At 47.0% G+C, this 26,806-nt stretch overlaps 2 protein-coding genes and 1 pseudogene across 5 annotated transcripts; all 3 read right to left on the bottom strand.

Moving 5' to 3' along the window:
- Positions 1-297: 297 nt before the first annotated feature.
- Positions 298-11,124, bottom strand: LOC133919091 (immune-associated nucleotide-binding protein 9-like). Of its 4 annotated transcripts, none has more exons than XM_062363342.1 (6): positions 10,973-11,124; positions 8,869-9,122; positions 1,680-1,948; positions 1,411-1,575; positions 1,223-1,342; positions 298-673 (listed from the first exon to the last, which is right to left on the bottom strand). In XM_062363342.1, the coding sequence occupies exons 2-6, from the start codon at positions 9,089-9,091 to the stop codon at positions 461-463; spliced, it is 990 nt and encodes a 329-aa protein (XP_062219326.1). In that variant the 5' UTR covers positions 9,092-9,122; positions 10,973-11,124; the 3' UTR covers positions 298-460. The 4 variants fall into 4 exon arrangements, with proteins under 4 accessions (XP_062219326.1, XP_062219328.1, XP_062219327.1 ...); XM_062363344.1 differs by having other exon boundaries at positions 10,843-10,987; XM_062363343.1 differs by lacking the exon at positions 10,973-11,124 and adding an exon at positions 10,834-10,966.
- Positions 11,125-21,745: 10,621 nt separating this feature from the next.
- LOC133917908 (uncharacterized) lies at positions 21,746-22,699 on the bottom strand (annotated as a pseudogene).
- Positions 22,700-24,446: 1,747 nt separating this feature from the next.
- On the bottom strand, positions 24,447-25,720 carry LOC133919090 (tubulin-folding cofactor C). Its single transcript, XM_062363340.1, has one exon. The coding sequence runs from the start codon at positions 25,696-25,698 to the stop codon at positions 24,625-24,627; it is 1,074 nt and encodes a 357-aa protein (XP_062219324.1). The 5' UTR covers positions 25,699-25,720; the 3' UTR covers positions 24,447-24,624.
- Positions 25,721-26,806: the final 1,086 nt, after the last annotated feature.

Here is a 26,806-nt window from a genome sequence, read left to right as displayed (position 1 = left end):
TAATAGGTTCAGTGATCTCTCATTTATAAGAAAAAAATGCAAAGTGCGCATAATCGCGTACCAATAGTATTGCAAGTATAACAATTAGTTAAGCAACAACTTAATTAGCAGCCTGACATGATTAAGCCATCCATGCTATACAGCGCAGGCATGAACGCAATCGTGCCGAACGCAATCGCTACAAAGAATATGAGATTCAGTACACAGCGCAGGCAGCAGCCTCTCAGAACACAACACAGCAAACAAGCATAGCAACAAGAGAACATATTACTACTCGCAAGGATGAACCGCACATAATACTGTAATTTCACCACATATTAGTATTACTAAATAATGTACAGATACGAGACGTCAAGGTGGCAAAAGTTTATCTGTGAATTAAAGATTTCACTTAATATTACTACCAATGCCCTCTATCAAAGATGCTATATAGCACACTTTTTTTTTTCTTTTTGACGAATTATAGAATAGCACACTTGTTGCTCTGAGCCATCCTCCGGAACTCCTCGTTCTCCATTTGAGCCTTCTTAAGGCTCTCCTTGAGCTTGCGGATCTCTTCTTCCGATTTCCTCATGGCTTCATGCGCCACCTTCTCCGCTTCTAGCCTTGCATTTTGTTCTTCCATAAGTTGCTTTTGCAGCTTCTCCACAGTGCAGTTCAGCTTTTCCTCCACCTATGAATATGTCCAAGTCAATGCAACTTCTAGACAAGTCTAAATTGTAAAAACAATATTGACAACGTCCGATTGTCACGAGTTCTATAAACAGAGCACTAGTCACCCTTTGCCACGCTAAATCAAAGTGACTGTACTACTAGATGTCTGGAGAATATTCTCTACTACATCCATAAAAAAAATCAAGATAACAAGTCTTATAGATTCAGAATGAGTTTTTGTTTTTGACCAAATCAAATTTCATGATTATTTATCAAAATAGCATCGATATATCGAAGAATATCCAACAATTGATGTAAAAATGCAATAAAGACATGTTTTATCAATTGGTCTTGAAGGTCTTGAGGTTCTAGGAATTCATGTCTGTTGCAGGCACATTTAACTTGTGTTGTAGGCATACACAACTTAATTCCGAGTGCTATTAATCAAGGTAGCATCGCTAGAGCAGGACGTAGTTAAAAACGTGTTGCAAAGGATGTAGTTTCTGGAAATTGTTTTTTTTTTTTTGGAAATATCCGAGCCAAAGTTTTTGAATATGATAACTCTCACCATGCTGGTAATGTGAGCAAGTTGCTCATCCCGAGTTCTGTGAATCTCCTTCTTCAACTCAGATATCTGCTCTTCTGAGTATCCCATACCATGCACCTCCTTTTCTCTATCATGCACCTCCTACATAAAATAAGAGATACAGATAAGAACTAAAACTCCACATGAAGAACAACAAAAGTATCATTTACCTTAATGCGAGTGAACATTTGATCTGAAAATGGTTTTCCTCCATTATTTGCACTAACAGAGTCCACTACATCAAGCAATTTTTCAAGTTGCTTCGCTTGGATTCGTTGGTCCTTGGTCATGTTATCGAAGAGCACAACTCTGTTTTTGCATAGCTCAACAACTTTCTGTAAATGGAACATACAAACATAAGTACTTGCACATGAGGTCATATGATTAAGTGATATAACAGAGTTCTTTTAACATTGCATAGAATTAGAGAAAGGATAACCTGCAAATACTCCGGGGCATTATTTATCATGTTCTTCAATTTAGATTCACCAACTAGATCTCCATAAGTAAAAACTAATATCATGTGGTCAACAATCTTTTCCCCAAAAAAGACCTTAATAGTCTCAATCGTACTGGAATCTTCTCGAGAAAACCGAGAAGTGGCAGAAAAAACCATCAGAACCGCATGTATCCCATCTTTAGCCATGTTCATGCACTTGACAATCTCTTTACCAGCATCCTCAGAGGTAATGGTCATGTCAAATAACCCTATAGGACATTGAAATGGGTGATTAGCCATAATACAAACATGTGTTAACAGCAATGTAAGGAAAACCAATTACTATTTTAAGCATTATACATATATAACAGGGATCAGGACCAGCAATATTTTTTTTATGCCTTCCCTGTTTTTGAAATGGCATCATATTATGTAAAGTTTATCTTTTTTAACAGTTAACATACAACATAATATTAAGTTATTTTTGCCTCTGAACATGAAACAAATTAAGGGGAATGGATAAATTATGGAATAAAGGGGGGTGACTCATAAATGCATTAACAGAACTAGAAAGGCATGATTAATATGCTCTGCCATGCGATTAGGAAACATCAGGGAATCCTTCTGGTTCATAAAATCTTTTTTCAGGTGTAAGGGGAGACGACTTATTCCCCAACACTCGAAATTAAGGTAGAGGTGATGCCTCCACCACTACACACCAGGAGAGATCTCTTCATTAAGCATTTCGAGTGTAGAACTTTTCCATATCAGACAGTAAACTACTTAATCTTATCACAATAAAAAAGTATCTACAGCAAATAATCAGACAGTGCAATTTAATTGTGGCACCTTTTTCATATGAAATAAAAAAATTCTAATTTTATCAGGATAAAAAGGATCATAAAAACTACTCCATGTAAAGTTGTAAACAGACAATACGCTATCCACCACCATGCTACACTACTATTTAGTGAAGTGTGCTGGTCGGTTGCTGCGGCGCGTCCTGCTCCCACCCGGTCGGCGACGAAGATGGTGTGGCGCCGCGTCGTGCCCCCGCCAGCTGGCGTGCAGCCTTCCCCCGCGCCGGCCGTTGGTGTGGCTGCCAGGCCGGTGCTGGGTGTCTGCGTAGGCGTGGTCGGAGATCGTGGCCGCAGGAAGCGTCGTCGGTCTCGTCGGCGGCGTTCTGGTGGTCGTGGCGAGCGCCCCCCTTCCCCGGCTCGTTCTTCCAGTGCTGTGGACGAGGCTGCTTCCCCGCCCCCGGTGTCCTCTGGTGACGTTGTGGGCCGGGCGGAGGCGGATGCTTCGGGGAGGATACCTCAACGCGTCATCGTTCGTTCGCCTGGTCTGGATGGCAAAGAGGATGATCTTCGCCGTGCCCTTGTTGCCACTGTCGTGGGTGAGTGCTCCGGCCTCTCCGTTGAGCTCCTCAAGACGCGGATCGCCTCAAGGTTTAACCTATCGGAGGAGGAGTTGATCGTGCGGCGGGACTCGCCTGCAAGTTTCCTCGTCATCCTCCCGGATGTGGCCTCTGCTGATCGCGTCTACAACGGCGGACAACCTTTCATCTCGCCCTCCCTCAGGCTCCATTTCATGCGCTGGTCCCGTTTCTACCGCTCCAATGGTCTGGTTTGCGCCGGCGAGGTGGATGTCGCGATCTGTGGCATCCCGGCGCACACCTGGGAGCTGTCCACGGCTGTTCAGCTCCTCGACGAGTTCTGCTTGGTTCGCGAAATCCATCCTGACACTTTCAATCGGCGGGACGTCTTCCGCCTGCGGGCCTGGTGCACGAGGCCTGAGCTCCTTCCTCCGGTCATGGAGCTGCTTGTCGGAGAACCGTCCCTATCTCACGGGGGTGATCCGCATGTGCTTAGGGCCTTATCGTATCCCGTTGAGATCATGGCTTCGTTCGTCTCCCCGGCGTCCATGGCGGCTCCCCCTCCGTCACCGCCCCCCGCCCCGGCTGGCTGTGGCGATGGTGGCGGTGGTTCTCTGCTGCGTCGTGGTGATCCAGCTGCCTCCTCCCCGTCGCAGGCTTCCGAGGCCGGGTCGGCGCCCCCCGGCGGCGGTCCTCGCGCGCCATTCCACACTCGGTTGGGCCCATGTCCGGATGGCGCATGCATCGCGGCGGCTTCCCCGGTGCCGAGGCGCTTCGGGTCGGGCGTTTCTCCCATGCCATCGTCGCCCGTTGGCGGTTCGGGGCGCCTGCCATGCATTGATGTGGTGGCAGCGGTCGGCCTCCCCGAGGAGCATTCCTCCTTCCTCAGGGAGGACGCGGGCCTTGACTGCTGCGTGATGCCCCAAGCGGCTGCGGCCTCCTTTGGGCCCTGTGCGGATGAGATCTCCTCCGCTCCTGGTGGATCCCCTATGACTCTTGTGTTTAATGCCGCCCCGGCCCCTGGTGATGGGCTGAGTGGCCTGTTTTCTGATGTTGAGCCTCTCAAGCTGGCTCCCTCGGTTGGCGCTGGGCCCTCTAAGGTTGAGCCACTTGGGCTGGCTTCCTTGGATGACGGCGATAATACTCAGGTCTCTGGGCCGGTTGCCTTGGTTGGGCCGGACCCGGACTCAGCGGTCGCGCAGCTGATTGCCTCGGATGGATATGCTCCGGCAACTCTGGTCGCGGCGGTTGACTCCTCGGACGCCCCGCGGGTGCCTGCGGTCTCTGTCCGTCCGCGGCCTCTTTTGGTCTACTTCAGGCGGCGCCGGCGCTCCAGGTCTCCCACCCAGCCCGCCGCTGGGGACAGATCCGCTCTACAGCAATTCATCTCCAGCATCACCAAGCCCGTGCAGCAGTTGCTGCCTCGGCCGGCCGCCCCTAAGGGGCGTTCTAGGCCCCGTCCCCCAGCGTCCCTCCCCCGACGCAGCCGGCGGGTCGCTGGGGTGGGCCCTTGCTCCCCAGGGCCAATTCTGAATGATGCCCAGAGACGGGTGATCAAGTGCCTTGGGATTTCTTCAAATGCAGAGAAGGTTGGTCATGAAGATCTGGAAAGATACAGCAAGCTTTTCGAGAACCCCCTCACCGGCGCTCACCTCTCTGCTTTGGCGGCTCTCTTCGGCTGGAGGGCGGAGGACGGTGACCAGGTTCGTGCTGCGGGCATCCTGTCGGTCTCTTGCTGATGCTTCTTGTGGTCGTCCCCTTCAAGTTTTTACCAATGAATCCCTCTTCAATCCTCGTTTGGAACGCGCGGGGCCTTAATCAGCAGGGCCGTCGCAATGCTGTTCGGGATGTTATTCTGTCTGTTAATGCTGATGTGGTGTGCCTTCAAGAAACAAAGGTTGCTGTCATGTCTACTGGGATGCTCCTTTCTGTTTGTGGTTCTTGCTACGACAAATTTATTGCTCTGCCTGCCCACGGCACTAGAGGGGGTGTTCTGATCGTTTGGAAAAGCTCTGTCTATCAAGCCCTGGCCTCACGGGTCGATCACTTCTCGGTTTCCGTCCTCTTCTCTGAGCAAGAGGGGCGAAACTGGTGGTTTACTGGTGTGTATGGTCCTCAAGAAGATGAGGAGAAGGTATTGTTCCTCCAGGAGCTGAGAGATGTGCGTGCCTTGTGTTCGGGCCCCTAGCGCTGGTGATTTCAACTTAATTTATCAGGCAATTGACAAGAATAATGCAAACCTGAATCGGGCGTTGATGGGAAGATTTCGTCGCTTCTTGGATGACACCGAGATCATGGAAATTCCACTGTTGGGGCGAAAGTTTACTTGGTCAAATGAAAGAGCTTCTCCTACTTTGGTGAGGCTCGATCGGGCCTTTTGCTGTTCTGAGTGGGACAATATCTTCCCGGATTCCGTTCTCCAGAGTTCTGCGTCAACCGTTTCAGATCACTGCCCCCTCATTTTGGGGCTGAAGGTCGCCTCCCGTGGAAGGCGGCGTTTCCACTTTGAGAGTTTCTGGCCGAAGCGCCCGGGGTTCTATGAGGCGGTGCAACAAAACTGGTCGGCTCCTGTGCAATCTCTTTGCGCGGTCGAGTGAGTGTTCCTCAAGTTGCAGCGGCTCTCCAGAGGCCTCCAAAAATGGAGTCAAAGAAAGGTCGGCAATGTTAAGCTGCAGCTTGAAATGGCCAAGGAGGTACTGCATCGTCTTGAAATTGCTAGAGATTCCAGGAACCTTGACCCGGGGGAGGAATGGCTGAGGAAGAAGCTAAAGCTGCATTGTCTTGGCCTCGCATCTCTGGAACGAACTATTGCCCGGCTGCGTTCTAGGATCCTCTACCTGCGTGAAGGTGATGCTAATACATCCTTTTTCCACCAGCAGGCCCGTTACAGAAAAAAGAAGAACTTTATCCCCAAATTTCAGGTTGGCGACTCTATGGTCTCTTCGCAAGAGGGCAAGCTTGCTGCTGCTACCGAGTTTTATGAGCATCTCCTTGGTTCGGCAGTGGAGAGATCTTACAGCCTGAACCTTCCTGCCTTCCATTTTCAGCATCAGCAGGATCTATCGGCCCTGGATACGCCTTTCTCCATGGAAGAGGTTTGGGCTGCTATCAAATCCTTGCCTCCGGATAAGGCCCCCGGACCGGATGGTTTCACAGGAAGATTCTATAAATCCTGTTGGGAATTTATAAAAGATGACATAATGCAGGCCCTCGAGGCCATTCAGAGGGGTCATGTGTTCAAATTCAGACTGCTTAACACTGCTTTCATCACCCTTCTACCCAAAAAGGTCGACCCTCTACAGGTCAAGGATTATAGGCCCATTAGTCTCATTCATAGCTTTGCCAAGCTGGTTGCAAAGATCATGGCTAACCGTCTGGCTCCGATTCTCCCTGATTTGGTCTCCAAAAATCAGAGTGCTTTTGTCAAAGGGAGAAATATTCAGGACAACTTCTTGTTTGTGCGGCAGCTGGCCAAATGTTTGCACAGGAAAAAAGAGCCTCACATCCTTCTCAAGCTGGACATTTCGAAGGCTTTCGATTCGGTCTCTTGGCCTTTCCTGCTGGACGTGCTGCAGCAGCTTGGTTTTGGTCGCCGTTGGTGTAACCTGCTCTGTTTGCTGTTATCTACTGCATCAACTCATGTTCTGGTCAATGGTGAGCTTGGGGATCTTATCCATCACCAGCGGGGTCTTAGGCAAGGCGACCCCTTGTCTCCAATGTTTTTCATTCTCGTCATGGATGTCCTAAACTCTTTGATCAGTCATGCCTCTCGTGAGAACCTGCTGCAGCCCTTGGCGGTTCATCATGTGCAGCACAGGAATTCTTTTTATGCGGATGACATCATCCTGTTCCTTCGGCCGACAAGAAATGATATCTGTCTGATTAAGCACTTGCTGGAGGTTTTTGGTCATGCCTCCGGCCTCAACACCAATTTGGAGAAGAGCTCTGTAACGCCTATTCAGTGCTCCGATGTTGAGTTGGGCGTAATTTCAGACTTGATGCCTTGTGAAATTAAGAATTTCCCCATCAATTATCTTGGTATTCCCCTCAATATTCGCAAGCCTTCTAAATCTGAATTACAGCCCCTTGTTGACAAGGTTGCCAACAACCTCCCTTCCTGGAAAGCGTCGCAAATGAATAGGGCTGGGAGACTTATTACAGTGAAGGTGGTCCTTTCTGCTATCCCTATCTATCTCTTGATCGCCCTCGACTTGCCTAAATGGGTTTTCAAGGCCCTGGACAGAAGGAGGCGTGGGTTTCTTTGGAAAGGGCAAGAGCAGGCGAACGGTGGTAATTGTTTGGTTGCTTGGAGCAAAATCCAACAACCGTTACGGTATGGGGGACTCGGCATTCTTAACTTGGAAACTATGGGACGGGCGCTGCGTATCCGGTGGCTTTGGCAGCAAAAAACTGACCCCTCTAAGCCTTGGGTGGGATTGCCAATTCAAATTCCACAGATCGCTCAGGCTCTGTTTGATGTTGCTACTGAGTCTCTGGTTGGCAATGGTGAAGGCACCAAATTTTGGGCTGACCGGTGGCTTCAAGGAAAATCTATCCCGGAATTGGCTCCTAACTTGATTAAGTTGGTTCCTAAGAGAATTTCCAAGAAGAGAACAGTAAAGGAGGCATTGAACAATAGAAGATGGGTATTTGATATCAAAGGCGCCTTAATTGTCCAGGTGATTCTTGAATATTTGACCATTTGGGGTCTGGTAGATGATAAGGTCTTGGATCCTGCTATTTCTGATCAGCACTCTTGGCGCCTTTCTAAGAGTGGCAGCTATAGCAGCAAATCAGCCTATGAGGCCTTCTTCATTGGTACTATCAGGTTTGCTCCTTGGAAGCGAATCTGGAAGAGTTGGGCTCCCCTGAAATGCAAATTCTTCATTTGGCTTGCTCTCAACAACAGGTGCTGGACGGCCGACCGTCTTGCAAAACGTGGCTTGCCTCATCCCGCTGCGTGCCCTCTTTGCGACCAGGTCGGGGAGACTATCCAACATGTTCTGGTGTCCTGTGTCTTCTCCAGGCAAGTTTGGGCAGTCATTCTTCAGAAGCTGGGGCTGGTTTCCTTGTCTCCTCAACCGTCTGATACTCATTTCTCTAGCTGGTGGTGTAAGTCCATAAAAGGCTTGCCTAAAGATCCTAAGAAGGGTTTAAATAGCCTGATAATTCTAGTGGCCTGGGAACTTTGGAAGCACAGAAATTTCTGTGTTTTTGAGGGCAGCTCCCCAAGTATCCAGCTGGTTCTCCAAAATGTGAAAGAGGAATGTGGGCTATGGTGTTCGGCTGGTGCTCGAAGCCTCTCCAAGTTGGTCTCCTCTGGTTTTCAGTGCTGAGTCCTGGGGACAGTACCTCGTTGTTCGTATTTAGGTGGGGGTGTGTGCTGTGGGCTGAGGTTTATGGCTGGGTCTCTTAACCTTTTCAGTGTAGCCCATTAGCTGTCGTTGGGTTTTTTTTTTTTTTTTGGTTTTTTGGTCTCTTGACCATTCCCTTGTAGCCCGCAGTTTCTACTTCTTAATGAAATGACACGCAGCTCTCCTGCGTCGTTCGAAAAAAAAAAAGTGTGATGGTTTGATATCCAAAGTGCAAACGTCCATAGATCCTATATCAGATATCTTAATCCACATCTTCAACAATAAATGAGAATCATACTTCAATAATAAAGGATAATCATAATAGCATAACCAGAAAAAAGAAAGATGAGAATGACACGTGACACATGATGAAATATAGGCATTGAAAATTCCCAACATCAAAAAAGGACAACAAATATGAATAAGTTGTAACAGCACACTTGAACATATACTTCCATACCTGGCGTATCAATAACATTGATGATGCGGCCGTCCTTCAGGATGGAGCTTCCCATCTGACAAGTATTAGTCACACTAGCATGGGAGTATTCTGATACAAATGCCTCCCGTCCAAGAATACTGTTGCCAGTCGCACTCTTGCCATAGCCAAGTTTTCCAACAAGAACAAGAGTGATGTCAGCACTAGGCAACACCCAGTCATCATCGTATTGGCTCCCACCCATTGGAACAGTTGACGATGATATCTCACAAGAACTGTTCAGAAAATCAGGACATCAGGACTCCACAAAGGTATCGATTATCTTACATGAGTAACCAGAAGCAATTATATAACAAAGCTAACATTTGAGCTGATGCCTCCCAAACAAAACTCGTCAAATTCAGGACTAAATTTATTGTAAACACAGTTTAAATTTCACAAATACATCATGGCCAAATTTTCTGAAAAATGGTAGTGGTCACAAACCCCTTCCGTGTACAATCGAAAACATTCATACTCCCCCCTTCATTCATGGTGTTGGAGGAAGAAATACCACAGCCCTCCCCGATATGATATATGAGCAATTAGAATTTTCTATGATATGAGCTCGAATGCATAGCATTCTCCACGCACCCACCATTCATTAGCAGCGACCTTACCACACATCATTATGCACTGCTCAAGTGTGCGACTCCGTATGAGGACCTCCTACCCTTTTGCTAATAAATTAAAGACTGGGTTGATTGTCTTGACAAGATTCACATGAACTGTTATAAATACTTTATGTTTCGGTGAAAAAAAACTTAGCTCAAAAAGACTCATGCGATATGAAAAAAAAGATAAGACTAAGAACCGCCTAGATTAATATTTTATTTCCATTTTTGTATCCTCTGATTTGATTTTGTAAACATCTAGAAAAAACCATGACTTGGCAGATCTTACAGGTGCAAAAGACATATTACAAGTTGCAAGTGCAATTAAAGAACTGATGACATACTTCCTGGCAGAAAGCTAAAATTCAATCCTGCAAATCTGACCAGACCATATATAGTCACGACGGAATACCATCTTATCTGATTATAAGGCAAACAGTATCTCCTAGAAGACTAGAACAACTGAACAAGAAATCAAAGCCCTGCACCAAATTGTTTGGGTAAAACACTAACTTCACATTAATATAACTCAGGATGGAGCGCATGTTCCTTAATTGAACAAGTCAAAACCAAAATAAAACCCAATCTGAACAAAAGTTACATCTTTAACCAGATTAGATCAAACAAGCAATTGCTATAATGACCCTATAACCAGATATTACTAGAGATCTACTTGCTTGCGAAAAACTAAGGTTCGGAACAATGAGCCGTCAACACTCCAAGAGGCCTCAGTCATGTAAATTCATGACATAACAATATTCAAAATAAGGAAATTTGGTTGTTGATTTGGGTTGTAGCGAAGACCTTCCCATTAAAGGGGAAAATTTTGGCGCACAATGTGAAACTACCAGATAAGATAGACACTCAGAACTCCTAGATTAATTTCTTCTTGATTTCTCCCTATCTTCTCAGATGGGGATGGCTACAAATCAGCAAGAAAACCTTGACATGGCAGGTTATCCTAGAGATTGCAAAGCATCTGTTACGATACTACAAGTGCAAAAACAGCTACCAAAACAGCATCGTGGAACACATCAGTAATTCTTCTCGATCAAAGATCCTGAATCGTCGATAAATACTAAGCACATCAGACGCATAAACGAATTTATGGAGTCAATACGCCCAAATATTGCTCCGCCGATGCCAAGAACCCAATCTACCACTACGAAGCACGGGCCCCGATTACGCGTGTAAAAAAAAGGAGCAGACTTGACAGTAAAGACAAGAACACTTGCGTACTGCGCACCCATCCATCGATCTATTTAATCTACAGCCCCCGCCAGAGAATCGAACAAATCAATACTAAATCCACAGCAGCCGGAGCAGAAAGCACCATGTTCACCCGATCAATCAACAAGCAAGAAATCGCCTGACGCTCCGGCGGAATTCACTCCAAAACGGCGGCCGACTCCACAGATTAGACCAAAGGACGAGGGAGGGTGCGGGGAGGGGGCAGAAGAGACGAGGGTTACTTGCTAGCGAAGAAACGGCGGCGCGGCGGGGTGAGGGAGGCAGAAGCAGCTGCGAGTCGCGGCCTGGTGCGGTCGGTTTATCTCCCGGCATGGATGGAGTTTATTTGTAACGGCGGGGTGAGGGCCGTTCCGTTCATATAGCGCGTAGAGTGCGTGCGTGTCGTGGCGTCCGTGGAATGTCCCTCGGCCGTCGGATTGCGTCGATATGCGTGCGGGGATGCATTGCCGGGGCTCAAAAGGAAAGGCCGTTGGCATTATCCCCGGCTGCGTTGCGGGGTTGCATTGCGTTCAGACGGCGATGCTGTTGCTTTGGTCTTAGTCTTTGTACGGGTTAATGGTACGTAAGAAACAGGTTATAGGAGTTGTTGACAGAAGTTTTGTCTGGTCTTTAGCTGATGCGTGAGAGGTGAGTTGTGGAAGTCACCGGTGAAAGTTTTGTGTGATCTTTAGCTATTATCGATGACGGCGATGCCCTCAATCTTTGCACTAGCTGATGGTACGTGAGAAGCGGGTTGTAGGAGTCGTTGACGAAAGTTTTGTATAGTCTTTAGCCGATGCGCAAGGGGTGGGTTGTGGAAGTCACTGGCAAAAGTTTTGCCTGATCTTTAGCTGTCATCGATGACGGCGACATCCTCAGGCATCGTTCTCCTTCTTGAAAGTATTGTCATGGCGACTCCTCACTATTCTCCCCTAGAGTCTCTAGGTGAAAATCTTGTTTGGGCAATCAGACAGGCGACGGCGGTGACTTGACGTCGCGTCCTCCTCGTAGGCGTTGCTCTGGAGATCCAGTTATCGCGCTGCGGTGGTCGTTAGCTTTGTGATGGCTTGGTTGGGTTCAGTTTGACCCACAGGTTTCTTCTGTAGGTTTTACCCCTACGCCCTCGTTTCGCGACAGCCTTTTAGCTGGTTTGGCACTTCATATCAACTTTTTGTTCCAATACGCGCTCCTCCGAAACGACACGCTACCAACTCCTGTGTCAGAGAGGTGCGGCGTGGGAGCAGAGCTTCGTCAACAGAGTTGTGTTTATGGCAGCGTGGGAGCAGGGCTCCGCTAGCCCAGTTGTGGCGGCGTGGGAGCAGGGCTCCGCCGGCCAAGTTGCGAGAGTGATAGTGGTTGGGTTGCTTAGCGCGCGAGTTGAGTTGGATTGGTCTTGGCTATTGTATGGTTGTGTCGTTGGTATGGATGTCATTTTGCTCCGATATCGTATTGTCGTTTTAGGGTTGTCTGTCGGTTTCTTTAAATCGATAGTTGTGAAATTTTTAAAGCATATTTTTCTTATAAATTAGGTTAACTCTCTACGCCTATAAAAAAATTAGCAATGCATTTGCCGTCCTTCGGAAAAAAATTTTATCCCCGACTGATGCCAACTCTCCGGCTTCCGTCGCCGGTTAGTTACGTCGACAACTAGTATTTTGGAAATTCGTGAGTGTATACCATGCTCGCGTTAGTCACTTATTTCTTTTCACTAGTACAGTATGCATGCATTACAACGGTTTCTAAAACCGTACAAGATATCAATTTTACTTTCAACACACTAAAACATGATGCTAAAAATGATACTTCATTTCACAGAGCAAAAGTGCTCTACAATGCCTAACATCTAAAATAACAATAATATCTTTGCTCTTGATTTCTTATCCAACATGGATAAAAAAAATAACTTCTTTTACAATAACATCCAAGATGAGGAGCGGTGAGAAAGTTGTGCATCCAGCCACTTAAATCTCAGACTGCAATCTAGTATCAATTGGGATACTCCTTTCCTCTGTAATCCAGAAAATGTCAGACTTCTGCAGGCTGTATAGCCCAGGGTCGATGATCACTAGTTTGGCCTTCTCGTAACTACAGAGACAAATTTAGCCACTGCACAACTCGCAGGAACATATTACTAAACTTTCAGAGAAAGTCCATGCTTACTCAGACCCGTGGGCGGAAAATGAAACCCAGATTTGGACCTGTCGGGTGTAGAACCTACGGGTACTCAAACCCATGGGTCCAATGGTCATGCCTACTCGCTAGAGGAGCTATCTCGTGAAAAAGCTACAAACAGACAATTACGGTATCATCAATGATGCAAGCTGAGTTTGTAGCATATTATGAGGTTACTGAACAGGTTGTATGGCTAAATAACTTTATCCCGGGATTAAGAGTGGTAGATAATATTTCAAAGCCACTTACGTTATACTGCGATAGTCAACCCATAATTTTCTATATGAGTAACAACAAGGCAAGTAGTGTTGACAAACACATCGATATTAGGTATCATGTTGTGAAATATAGAATCCAGGATCAAACAATAAGTATCAAGCATATAAGTACTAAGTCAATACTTGCGGATCCGTTTACTAAAAGCTTACCACTCTATATTTTTCATGATCATATTGCCAACATGGGTTATTGGAAAGACTATGATTCTAGATTAAGATGATCATTAAGCAAACCAGCTCCCATTAAGCATAACAAATTACCATTTCGAGATGTAGTGGTGTACTACAGGTATTTGGGTTTCAGTGGTATTTCATTAGCTGTTGTAACACTTTACCTTGATGTGTTGTTTCATTAAGAGTGGGTTATGATGTTAGCCTCACGATCAAGGGAAAGAATGTTGGATTGATCTCGGCTCTAACGGTCACGCATCCTAAACTAACTGTCGAGTCCAAGGGGGTCACGTTGCCCTCATCCTGTGCTTTGATCGGAAGCGCAACCAACCATTGGTTGCGGTCCCATCTCGCCCTGCGCTACATAAAAATGGGCAACCGGCACCTCACGGACTAAGGTTCCCGTGAGGTTTAGCCTATCCCACACAACCAAAACCCTAATGCGATCATAAGCACGCAGCAACGAGGCGAAGGCGGTGCATCTCCAACGTGCGTCGTGTCTGCGTCAACTCGCTTCACCAGGCTTGGCTACCTCTACATCACGCCGGCACTGCACCGATGCTCTACATCACGAACGACTCCATCTCGATCACGCTCTTCACCTTTTAACTCAAGATGATGTCACCGAACAATGGTATGTCCTCATGTTTCCACAATTAGATGTGTCTGATGTTAGGGCTAATCGTTAGTGATAACAGGAGCTTCTAATTTTGTCACCCCTCACTGCATATAGAAAATAGTCTACAACAGCTAATGTTCAAAGGTAAAAAATATATATGTAAGGGGTTGCAGTACCAAAATTGTTCCATCTCTATGGGATCCTATTTTTCTAAAATTCCTAGAACTTCGATTTTGATTTGGAAAAGGCACTTTGAAGCCTTTTTTCGGTTTGGAACCTTGCCTCCCATTGGTTGGCTGGAACTCATCAAAATAATTTATTTGTGATTCCATCATCCTTTGTGGCACAATACAACTAATCTGCATTTATTCCTATCCTTTAATTCAATCACCCCAAGAAGAAGTGTCATAAGCTTGACCCAAGGTCATGAAGCATGAAAGTTTTCATCATTCTTGTTAGACTTCCTGCCCGTTCACACGAGCATTTCTTTGATTTCCCTCTTTCACATATTCCCATGCATGCATGAATGCATGCACGGTGTGTTCACACTCTTCCTGCCCGTTCACACGAGCATCTCTTTGACTTCACTTTTTTACATCTTCCCATGCATGCATGAATGCATGCACGGCATGTTCACACTCTTTTGTGTCATAGCTTGAGTGCTATACATCTGTAAGTTCTAACTCTGAATATTCAATCAACAAAGATCGTGTGATTCATTCCACTATCATGGTATCAGATTGGTTCGCTTCTGCAACCTTGCTTCCACCCCTCTAAACATTCACCGCGACATTCATTCGCCGGTACTCTTCCCCGTCTCATTGCTCTCCTGCACGAGACGTCCACTTTCCACTCCGTCGTGCTCTCTCTGCACGCTTTCTTGCCCCTTCCCTTGTCTTTTTTCCACTCGCTGCCATGGTTCTGACCTAGGCTGAGCATGCTGAAGTTGCGCGCACCGAGGCCGAGCACCGTGTTGAGGCCGCGCACACCAAGGCTGCGCGCATGGAGGAGCAACTCACCTCAACACTGAGGCTGCGGCCACCCGTGCCCTTGCGCTCGCCAACTCCATGGCGGCCCTGCACGTACAGGCTGTCGCCATGCAAAACTTCCGTGCAATAGTCCCCATCATCCTCGACACTAGCTCCACCAACTATAGCCGCTGGTGCGGCCTCTTCCTAAACACCCTTGGCAAGTACGCTCTTGCTGACCACGTCCTCTCTGATGATGTTCTGGATGACGAGGATTGGCGCCGCATGGATTGTATCGTGAACTCATGGATCTACGCCACGATTTCTCCCAAACTTCTTGAGGTCATAGTGGTCCTCAACGCCACTGCTAGGGAGGTGTCTTCGTCTTGAGCAACAGTTTCTTGGCAACCAGGAGACACACGCTCTCATCCTCGACGCCGAGTTCTGAAACTTTGTCCAAGGGGATCTCTTTGTGACAGACTACTGCCGCCGGCTCAAAGCAATGGCCGACGCTCTCGCTGATTTGGGTGAACCGGTCACCAACAGAACACTCGTGCTCTCTGCTCTTTGCAGCTTAAATGAGAGGTTCTCTCATCTGGCATCGATCCTTAAGCGCCAGCGGCCCTTTCCCACCTTCATCGACATACGCTCAGATCTTCTTCTCGAAGAAATCACCATGCAAAGCAAGCCTGGCGCACCTTCTACAGCTTTCGTTGCCAGCACCGGTTCAGGCTCCAAGCTCGGCCAACCTGGAGCCAACCGTCTGGGCTCCTTGTTCGGCCACGGCACAGGCATCGATCCGCTCGACAACCCCAGCGTCCAGTCCAACTCCACCAGTAGCGGCCAGTACATCTCTGGCGATGGTGGCTCAAATTCTCATCGTAACCGCCGGCGTGATCGACGTCGCGACAATGGGGTCGCCAGCTCCAATTCCGCCCCTAGCAACTCCCATTTGGAAGGCTCTCCTCCTGTAGGCCCAGCCTAGTCCTGGCCTTCTCTGTATAATCCATGGACCAGAAGCATCTAGATGTGGCCCGGTCCAGTGCCGCCTTCTGCTGGTCTGCTTGGGCCAACCAACATCATCATTGGCAACGGACCTCTCCTTCCCGTCACGTCTGTTGATTCTACTTCTTTTTCTACCTCTCAACGTCCTCTTCATTTACGACACGTTCTTGTCTCTTCGCATATTATTAAAAATCTCGTTTCTGTCCGTCAATTCACTACTAACAATAATTGTTATGTTGAATTTGATCCCTATGGACTCTCTGTGAAGGATCTACAAACTAAGAACGTGATCATCAGGTGCAATAGCTGAGGCTAGTTTTACCCTGTGTTTGCATCGTCACCTCCTTCGCATGCACTCCTTGCCAGCACTCCTTCCTCTACTGTCTGGCATCGGCGTTTGGGTCATCTTGGTCATGAGGCCCTCTCCAAGCTCGCCCCCGTTGCAGGCATCTCATGTACTAAATCAGGATCCCTTTGTCATACATGTCAACTTGGTCGTCATGTGCGTCTTCTGTTTCCTAGCTCCAACTCTAGAGCCGTCCGTAATTTTAATTTAATACATTGTGATCTTTGGACTTCTCCTGTTGCCAGTATCTCCAGTTATAAGTGTTACTTAGTCATTCTTGATGATTGCTCTCATTTTCTTTGGACGTTTCCTTTGTGACTAAAATATGACACTTTCTCTACTTTGTCGCATTTTTTCTCCTATGTCTCTACGCAATTTGGCTGCACCATTAAGAGTGTCCAATGTGACAACAGCCAGGAATTCGATAACTCCTCCGCTCATTCCTTCTTCCTCACTACTGGTGTCCAACTGCATCTCTCATGCCCCTACACCTCCCCACAAAATGGTAAGGCTAAGCGCATCATTCTTTCTATCAACAATATTGTTTGTTCCCTTCTTTTTCAAGCTAGCATGCCTCCCTCTTATTGGGTAGAAGCACTAAACACTGCCACCTATCTCATCAATCGCCACCCCACAAAGACACTCCATTTTTCTACACCCTATTTCGCTTTACATGGTGTCCAGCCCACATACTCTCATTTACGTGTCTTCAGGTGCAAGTGTTACCCCAACCTCTCTGCCACTACTCCCCCATAAACCATCACCTCAGTCCACCCTCTGCGTTTTTCTCGGCTATCCCTTGGATCACAAAGGATAAATGTCTCGACCTTTCTTCCAATCGCATCATCATCTCACGTCACATCGTGTTTGATGAGTCCTCTTTTCCCTTCTCTAAGGTGTGTTCCCCACCTTCATCCGACTTTGATTTCTTGACCGAGCTCAACACTATTTTGCCTCCCTTCTATACTAACTGTGTAGGTACACTCGGAGGTCTCTCCCATGGTGCTGCTGCCACTGCTGGTTTGCCACCACAAGCTGCTGCCTGTAGCACCGGCACTACACCAGGGGGCACTTCTACTATTGTATCAGGCGAGACGGACATTTCTCCTGCTACCCTTGCAAGCCTCTGGCCGCAGGTTATTGCCAGTAGGTCACGGCCTGGCCACCCACCTGGTTTTCCCTTAGCTGGCCAAACTCACATTCCTCCAACCCATCCAGTGGATGCTTGCGCCAGCCCAGCTTGGGTTGGGCCAATCGCTGCCACACCCCAGGATGTCAGCCCAACTGGTGGCGTTGATCCACCCCTGGCGCCTGTGTCGAACGAGCTACAGGCGCCCATGCCTGCTCAAGCGGTTGTGCATGTTTCCCATCAGGCGCCAGGTCCCGCATCCCCTTTTTCTGGTTCGGCTGCCTCCGTGACTCGGGTTGCTGCCAGTTGAGCCGACAAGAAAGTTGCTATCTCCATTCCACCGGTGGCCAACCAGCACCAGATGGTCACTCGTAGCAAGGCCAGGTTTCGTTTCCCGGTTAATTGCATGAACCTTCATGCCTCCATCCTCTCACCAATTCCTAAGACGTACCGTGACGCTCTGTCGGATCCTAATTGGCGCGCTTCTATGACTAAAGAATTTGAGGCTCTCCAGGCAAACAACACTTGGGATCTCATTCCTCGACCCCATGCGCAAATATTGTCACCGACAAATAGGTCTTTCGTCACAAGTTTTGGCCAGATGGTTCTCTTGATTGGTACAAGGCTCATTGGATTCTTCGTGGTTTCACCCAATGTCTCGGCATTGACTTTGATGAAGCTTTTAGTCCTATCGTCAAGCCCGCTACTGTCCGCACAGTTCTCACATTGGCTCTCTACCGTTCCTGGCCAATTCATCAGCTCGACGTGAGAATGCATTCCTACTATGTGCAACCCTCTGGTTCTGTTGACCTTGCTCGGCCTGATGATGTGTGTCAATTGAACAAGTCACTCTATGGACTCAAGCAGGCACCTTGAGCATGGTATAGTCGATTTGTCTCCCACCTCCTGTCTCTTGGTTTTGCGGAGGCCAAGTCCGACACATCCCTATTCATTTTTCGTCGTGGTTCAGATACAATCTACCTGCTCCTATATGTCGACAATATTGTCTTGATAGCTTCATCTCTGAGCCTTCTTCATCACACTATTGAGGCTCTTCAGCAGGAATTTGCGATGAAGGACCTCGGACCTCTTCATCATTTTTTGGGGATTACTATTAATCATTGTGATGGTTCTCTTTTTCTCTCACAGCGATAGTATATCCTAGATATCTTGGAGCGAGTAGGGATGTCAGCATGTAAGCCCTGCAGCACCCCAGTCGACACACATGCCAAGCTCTCCGGTGATGGTGCTCCCATGGATGACCCGACTCACTACCGCAGTCTGGTAGGTGCTCTGCAATATTTGACCTTTACTCGTCCGGATATCGCTTATGCCGTACAGTAGGTCTGCTTATTCATGCACGACCCTCGTGAGCCTCACTTAATTTGGTGAAACGCATTCTGAGGTACCTTCAGGGGACTCTTGATTATGGTCTTACTCTTCACCGCACCTCCACCACTGTTTTGATTGTCTACACCGATGCTGATTAGGCTAATTGCCTTGACACTCGGAAATCCACCTCTAGCTATGCGGTCTTCCTCGGAGACAATCTTATCTCTTGGTCATCCAAACGGCATAATACAGTATCCCAGTCCAGCGCTGAGGCTGAGTACCGCGCTGTCGCCAATGGTGTTACGGAGGCTTGTTGGCTGCGCTAGCTGCTCATGGAGCTCCATAGTCCACTTCAGCATGCCACTATTGTTTATTGTGACAACATCAGCGCGGTTTATCTCTCTAGCAACTCGGTCCATCATCAGCATACCAAGCATGTGGATATTGACCTGCACTTTGTTCATGAACGCGTCGGCCTCGGTGATGTCTGTGTTATGCATGTCTCGACGTACTCTCAGTATGCCGACATCTTCACCAAAGGGCTGCCCACTTCGGTCTTCCAAGAATTTCGCTCTAGTCTCAACATTCGGCAAACTCCCGTCTCAATTGCGTGGAAGTGTTAGACTTCCTGCCCATTCATAAGAGCATCTCTTTGACTTCTCTCTTTTACATCTTTCCATGCGTGCATGAATACATGCACGACGTATTCACACTATTCTTGCCCGTTCACACGAGCATCTCTTTGACTTTCCTCTTTTACATTTTCGCATGCATACATGAATGCATGCACGGCGTGTTCACACTCTTTTGTGTGATAACTTAAGTGCTATATATTTGTAAGTTGTAACCCTGAATATTCAATCAATAAAGATCGTATGATTCATTCCACTATCAATTCTTGCCACAACAGTTGTTCCTCAGTGGAGTTGTAAATAAGACATAAATATTTAAGATCAGAAACATACCTTAAAGGTGATCATCCGGCACCCATATATAGTAATAGCTATGTGTGGGCACTTGGTCTGAAAGAAATCACAGAGCTGAAGCATCAGCTTTAGTAGTTTCTTGTCAAACTGCAGCATTGGGTTAGTCTCTTGTCAAAACTTCTATAGTTACACTATAAAAAACTATTTCTAGAGACGGGTGGTAACTTATTTTCACATACGTTTAGTGTATCCGCCTTTGATCGAAGGTCTGTAGAAATGAAAGATTTTTAGAGGCGCAAACATGTGGAAATCTATTATCACAGGCGGTTTCTTAAGTGAACCACCTGTGATAATTGGTCCCCGAATCGATATTTTTTAATCCAAAAAAAGCAAAAAAAAAATTGACCGACCAGGCACCTCCTGCAGCCACGACGTCTCAAGTCACAAGTCACAAGTTTTTTCGTGCAAATACGCGCGCAACGCAGTTTTTGGCACTCGAACTCGAAACCTCTCAGCTCGCACGAACTCTCCTCACCATCCCACAGAACTACTACTGACTATCTTAGCATATGTAATTCTTTTGTTATCTTCTATCTGAAACTTTAAATGATTATTTGGGTATCTAAATGACTTTAAATGAAAAACTTTTTAACTACAAAGTTATAGATCTCATCGAGGGCTACAATTTTTATATAAAGTTTGTCCTCATCCGACTTTGTATGAAAAAATTATGAATTTTTTAAGATAAATTATCACCTATTTCTACAGAAATGAACATCAATTATTACACGTGGTTCACATAAGAAACCGCCTGTAACAATGAGTGACAGCTTATCTTAAAAAATTTATAATTTTTTCATACAAAGTCGGATGATAACAAAATCTATACAAAAATTGTAGCTTTCGATGATATCTACAACTTTGTAGTTGAAATTTTTTTCATTTGAAGTCATTTAGAGGTCCAAATAATCGTTTTAAAACGATTATTTGGACCTCTAAATGACTTCAAATAAAAAAAATGTCAACTACAATATTGTGGATCTCGTCGAGAGCTACAATTTTCATATAGAGTTTTTTCTCATCCAACTTGATATGAAAAAGTTATAAATTTTTTAGTAGATATTTATTTCTAGAGGCAGTTCACGTAAAGAACCATATGTAAATATTTTCATAGGCGGTTACTTATGTGAACCGTCTATAAAAATTTATTTTCACAAATGGTCTGTAACCGCAGGAGGCATTCGCCAACTATTCAGACGGTTTTTCAAATGAACTGTCTGTGAAAAGGTATTTTATGTGTCTCGAAAAATAGTTTTTTAAATAATGTGTTACCTAATAAACAAATCTAGGAACTTTCTTCATCTTATTTATCATAAGAATATCTACGCAGCAGATATGCTTCATAATGGTGTATTAAGTAATAAGGACACGGATTTATCACTTGATACATGGCGATGGTTATATCTACAATTAGATTATGTGTTTCAGTTTATTATTCACAAGCCAGCTGCTCCACAAGAAACCTCATGTAATTCCATCAGATAAGAGGCTTTCATTCATCAAATATAGTATCTATGTTAAAGCCAGATTGATAAGGATAGGTGCACGTGCTTAAGTAACAACCTACAAAGAGGCAATTCAGGATTTGCCACTCAATGTCTCATGTCAGTGAGAAATGGGTGACAAATCCTGAAATGCCATCTGGTAGGATGGCAAATCATAAATTGTCCCAGGGTAATGTGGGAGCATTTCCATATCACCGACCTTTATGAAAATCAAAATGGAAAGATATGTGTTACCTGCCTAATGACTTGTAAAGACATGCAGTAAGAATAAGTAGATATCAAAATTGTTATTCCCTCCCCCAATCTGTTTATAAAATACATCAGAAGAAGTAGCAATATGTGCACTTCTTACTGATCTAAAATTAACAAACTACTCAACCTATGGGCTCAAATTGTGGGCGAGCGTACTCAATTTTTCCTTTTCGGAAATACTGAAGCAATCCAAAAAAGCACGCATACTCTAAAAAGAAAAAAACTCTCAAGAAAATCATGACAGCATTATAATTAGTTCACAGCGAAGCAAAAGAGTAGGTAGAGACAATCTGAGAGAGAAAATCGATGCAGTGAAGCAAAAGAGGTTAGCTCATGATGCGATGGTCACCCTCTTGCTCTTCTCGAAGATGCCAACTAGTGGAACCATAACAATGACATGACCCAACTTTGTCTTAAGATCATTCACCGACGAGATTACAAGTCATTTGGGGCATTACTACTGGCAGAATCAGAAATATGAAGACAATAAAATTTACTACAACGTATTGCTTCTAGTATCATCGAGAGGGATGTGCATCCGAACCAACTGGAAGCCTGAACAAGCCAAAGAGGTTAGAGCCGTAAGAGGATGACTTTTCAATGTCCATGTTACTGATGAACAGCTCGTACAGACCCGTCCCAAGGACAAGCATGGCCATTCCAATGAGAAACATATCTGAGGTGTAACAAATAATGCACAATGGGAGGCCATTAGTACAGATTTGAACATTCATTTAGTGACAAGATAAAAAGTGGTTCAATTGTACTTTAGTGACATGAGTTTGGTTACTAATGGCTTCAATCAGCATGAGGATGGCCTTTAAGGTGTCCGTCATGTAAACACAGCCCTGCTGAATCAGATGTCCGGTTCACATTTCACAGATCGGGAGGAAATAGAACCCCGGGTGATTTGGGAATCAATGGATCAAGCAAGTAGGCACCTAAGCATGAGACGAAGTTGATGAGCGAGCCGTCGATGGCGAGGAAGGTCATGAAACGGCAGGTGTAGATGACCTTCTCAATCCACGCCTCTAGCTCCGACCTGTATTCCATCCCAATCAGACCCACCGGGCGGAGCAGCACCTCACGCATGTGGCGGTGGCCGTGGTGCTCCGGTTGCACCACCGCCACGTAGGAACACTTGGGCGACACCGCCGCTGACCTTGCGCACGGCCTCGACCTCGACCTCCACCCCACCCGCCGCATCCGGCCCCCACTAAACCCTTCGCCTCTACGGCCACCCACAACCAAGAGGTCTAGGCTTCATTGTCGTGGCTTTAGCCGACACCGCTCACTTCCACTCCACTCCTTCTCCCGCCGAGCGCGAAGCTGATGGTTATGTAGCACATCAGAGCGGCAGCGGGGGAGCGCGCATCACAAGTAGGACTCCACGTTCGATGTACCGCGTGGGCACAGACACTGATGGGTTCCTCGTCGCTTTGCCAGATCACGCAACGGGAGTGACTTAATTGCAGTCGGTGACGGTTAGGGCTCGTAATGTGGCGTGGCGTGGTGAGGTTACCGCAGGTCACGCAATGTTCAATATGAGCCGCTGTCGCTAGCTGCACTGCTGCCGTGGAGGAGATCCACTATCGGGCTCCTATCCTGGAACTCCATCGCTCGGTGAGAGGTCACGCGGTGTGGGGGAGGCCGGAGGCATGGAGCAACAACTGAGAGGAAGGGTCGTGCAGGAAAGGGCGTCAGGGTTTGAGGAGGAGGTTGGCGAGGGGGTCAACATCAAGGGGGATGGCGGTGGTGTCAGGGAGGAGGGGTCGAGGAGGAGATGGCGATGGCGGATCTAGCCATGGGTGGTGACGGTGACGTGCAGGCGACGCAAGGCAGAGGAGTGACAACAGCGAACCGGCATGAGGGAGCGGAGCCACGGGAGGAGACAAACGGGGATGTGCAACTGATGGCCGGGTCGTGGGGTGGGTGGGGCACAGGAAACAGGTTTTCTTCGGTTTTGTAGTACACGGGATGGTGGGAGATTGGTTTTTTTTTATTAGATGGTAGCGGGAGAAGTGGAAGGAACACACCAAATAACTTGTTTTATATAGTAAAGATTTGTTATCACATTTTTGTTTTATTAACACAGGTAAGTGTATGTGATGTTTGTAAAGCCTATATAAATCATATTGTATCTTTATTTGTTATTCTAGCGGTTTCTCATATTCACTTGGTTGGTTTTCAATTAAAAATATGCCATTGGTCGTTGTGTTATTGGTATAGATTTTCCCTTTAATTATTTGCCAAGAAAGGTGGCAATTCGAAAATCGTCATTGTGTCAGATATAACAGTATTTTCGCGCCTTGTGAGATTTGGACACCTACATCTCATCGCTATCCTAATTTGCCCTATCTCTTTTTAGGTAATACCACTATCAACACATCATGGTACCAACTGTTGCAGGCCTAGGAACAACCTAAAGATAGATGGAGGTTGGTAGAACACTGAGGTACTGAGAGGGTTCCGGTGAGGTCGTTGGCAGCGAGCCCAAACTCCTTGTCCATGGCTAGTGAGAGAGAAAGTAGAGATGGAAGAGGAAAAAAGATAAAAAGGACAAAATGATTATTGTGGCAAAATGTTACAGCAGTTTTGGAAAAACCACTATTTTGAATGACGAATAATCCAATTTATCTCTACCTACAAATTAGCATACTAGCATACCCCCCCGTATATGGACGAATTCTACGTTTCCCCACGTATATGGACGAATAATATGGTGCAACGTCTGGACATCGGATTAATGCACCGTCGGATGTTAATCGGGCGCCCTGCACCCACAACTAATTAATCACCGCCCCAACAGAAGAAAACCTTGAGTGCAAACCGCCCAGGCTCGCGGCGCCGCATTGGAACATGTACCCTGAGTTTCTCAAATCTGGACACAGAGCTGATCCTAACATCCCTGATTATTTTGGTCTTACTAATATTGGATATGCATGCCAATGAATGAAATAACACCTTGTTTAGACACGGTAAAGTTTTCATGCTTCACATTCTGAATTCAGCAAGCTCTTGGTACAAACTTAAAAACAAACTTAGCTCCCATAAGCAACACATAAAAATTCAATAACCAATACAGAACGATAGACCAAACTTAGAGCTGACAGCAAACCCTCCCAAGCAGCTCAGCTATCATCCTCCAGCTCACGAATCTCCGATATGTCGACAATCTGCATCCGTTCTTCCTCTGGAACCAAACACCAATTCGGCGAGTGCACTGCCCTGAGCCACTTGAAGTCATCCACATTGACCCAGTTACCAGTCTCCTCCTCGAGCCCAGACTCCCTCAAATCCTCTTCGATCCCTTCATACTTCAAAGCATGCGGTGCAAATCTCACGCCACTGCAATCCTCAATGATCGGCCTGCTCCTCACCCGCAAGTAGAAATCCGTCGCCCGTGCCTCGTGAATCCTGATCTGATGTGCTGCCATTACAAATGTGCAACCTTCGACATCCTCAATGAGCACCGAGCCAAGAACAGCGCCGACGAACACACGGCAATCCCTCAGCTTGTGGACGTAGAGCGCCCGGCATTTGCCCTTGAGATAGACCTCGCAGGAAACCAAATCCGCGAGCGAGAAATCCCCATCTTTGTCGTTGGAGACCCTCAGATCCTTCACCAAGGTGGCGCCGTTCCTGCCCCGGAACCCGAACCCCAGCAAGATCGAGTCAAGACCAGGCTTTGGCTGCTCCGGTGGCGGCGGCGGTGGCGGCATGGTGGGGGGATCCTGAGGTGGGTTCTTGGGGGCCCTGCTTTTGTTCCTGAAGGAGAAGGACTTCTTGGGCCGCAGATCGTCGGCGACAACCCTGTGGGCGGCGCGGAGGTCGGCGGCAGCGGCGAGGGCGGAGCGGAGCTCGTAGGGGGGCAGGGCGTGGGACGCCTCGGCGACGAGGCGGTCGAGGTCGTCGATGGCGGCGGCTGCAGCGGCGAGGGAGGCGGGCACGTCGTCGGGGGAGGCACGGCAGGCGGAGAGGGCCGACTCCGCGGCGAGCTTGGCGGCCGCGAAGCGGGAGAGGAAGGCCTCGACGGGGGAGGCGCCGGTGGAGTCCGAGGAGGGCGCGGCGGCGGCGGAGGAGGAGGACCTCTTGGAGAGGCGCTCGAGCATGGCCTGGTGCTTGCGGTGGCCGCCGGCCTTGGGCTGATCGGGCTCCGGCTCCCTCTCCATTCCGGCGGAAGCAACGGCAGCACCGGATGGCATCGGGAATGTAAGTGGACTCGGGTCCTCCACATTGGGCACTCCACTGGTAACTCGACTTGAGCATTCCCGGGCTCGGTCGGGCCCATAAAAGGCCCAGTTTTGTGTGCATAAAAGATGCTACATAGAAAACGATTTTTTTTTAATATTTGTAAATATTGACGTCTATTTTAAATTATTGCACATCTAGACTATCAAAATGTAGCCTATTTTTTTAATATTTGTAAAGATATACAGTCATTTCAAAATATTACATATTTAGACTAATGTGTCACCTATCTAATGGACGACACCTTATGAGACATATGGTACAATAGTCAAAAATTAAATACTTTGATTGACTTGACGTCCATGTCGTGACACCTTTTCCTACATATGATTAACAAAATATGTTGTTGCATGTATACATGTGATTAAAATAAGATGTTGTTGCATGCCCGTTGAAAAAATGTCGTTGCATGCATGCATGATTAACAAAAGGTGGTGGAATTTTTTTAACCTATTTAATATTAATATTTTAATAATAGCCCGTCGGGATCTATAATTTCAGAAACTAGCCTCTTTTGTCACGTTACAGGCTTTGGCGTGACTTACTACTTGGTCATGCCAAGGAGCCTGGTGTGACTGCGGTGCCACGTTGGCGGGCAGCCGGCCCCGTGCCACGTGGGCGTGCCGACGTGGCAGCCCTCAGTCACGCCAGCCACTCTGGCGCGATAGAGCGCCATATAGGCGCGGCCGTCTGTCCCCTGTGTCACGCCAAGGGCGCTGGCGCGACTAGAGTCACGCCAACACCTTTGGCGTGACACAGGCGTATACAGGCCGGCGCTGGCCCTTCTCTCCCGCATGTAGCCCTTTCTTCCTCAAGCAGCAAGGACTTCAAAACCCCGTTGGTGCCCCCTCCCTCCATTCCCATCGATTTTCGGGCCCGATTTGAAAGGGATTTGAGGGGAAAGATTCGAAGGAAGGTATCTCGGCCAATCCCTCCAAATATTTTTGGTTATTTCGGTTTGCATTGCTAGTTTTTGGGTTGTTAGGGTTTAGAATTTGATTCGGTTGATCTACGAAATTTCAACGTTTCGGTCTAGATCAGTGGTCATATATCGTGCTATGT

This window comes from Phragmites australis, chromosome 5 (assembly GCF_958298935.1).
Source record: "Phragmites australis chromosome 5, lpPhrAust1.1, whole genome shotgun sequence".
Classification (NCBI taxonomy): Eukaryota; Viridiplantae; Streptophyta; class Magnoliopsida; order Poales; family Poaceae; genus Phragmites; species Phragmites australis.
The sequence above is the reverse complement of the archived record's forward strand: the minus strand, read 5'-3'. Positions and strand labels throughout refer to the sequence as shown.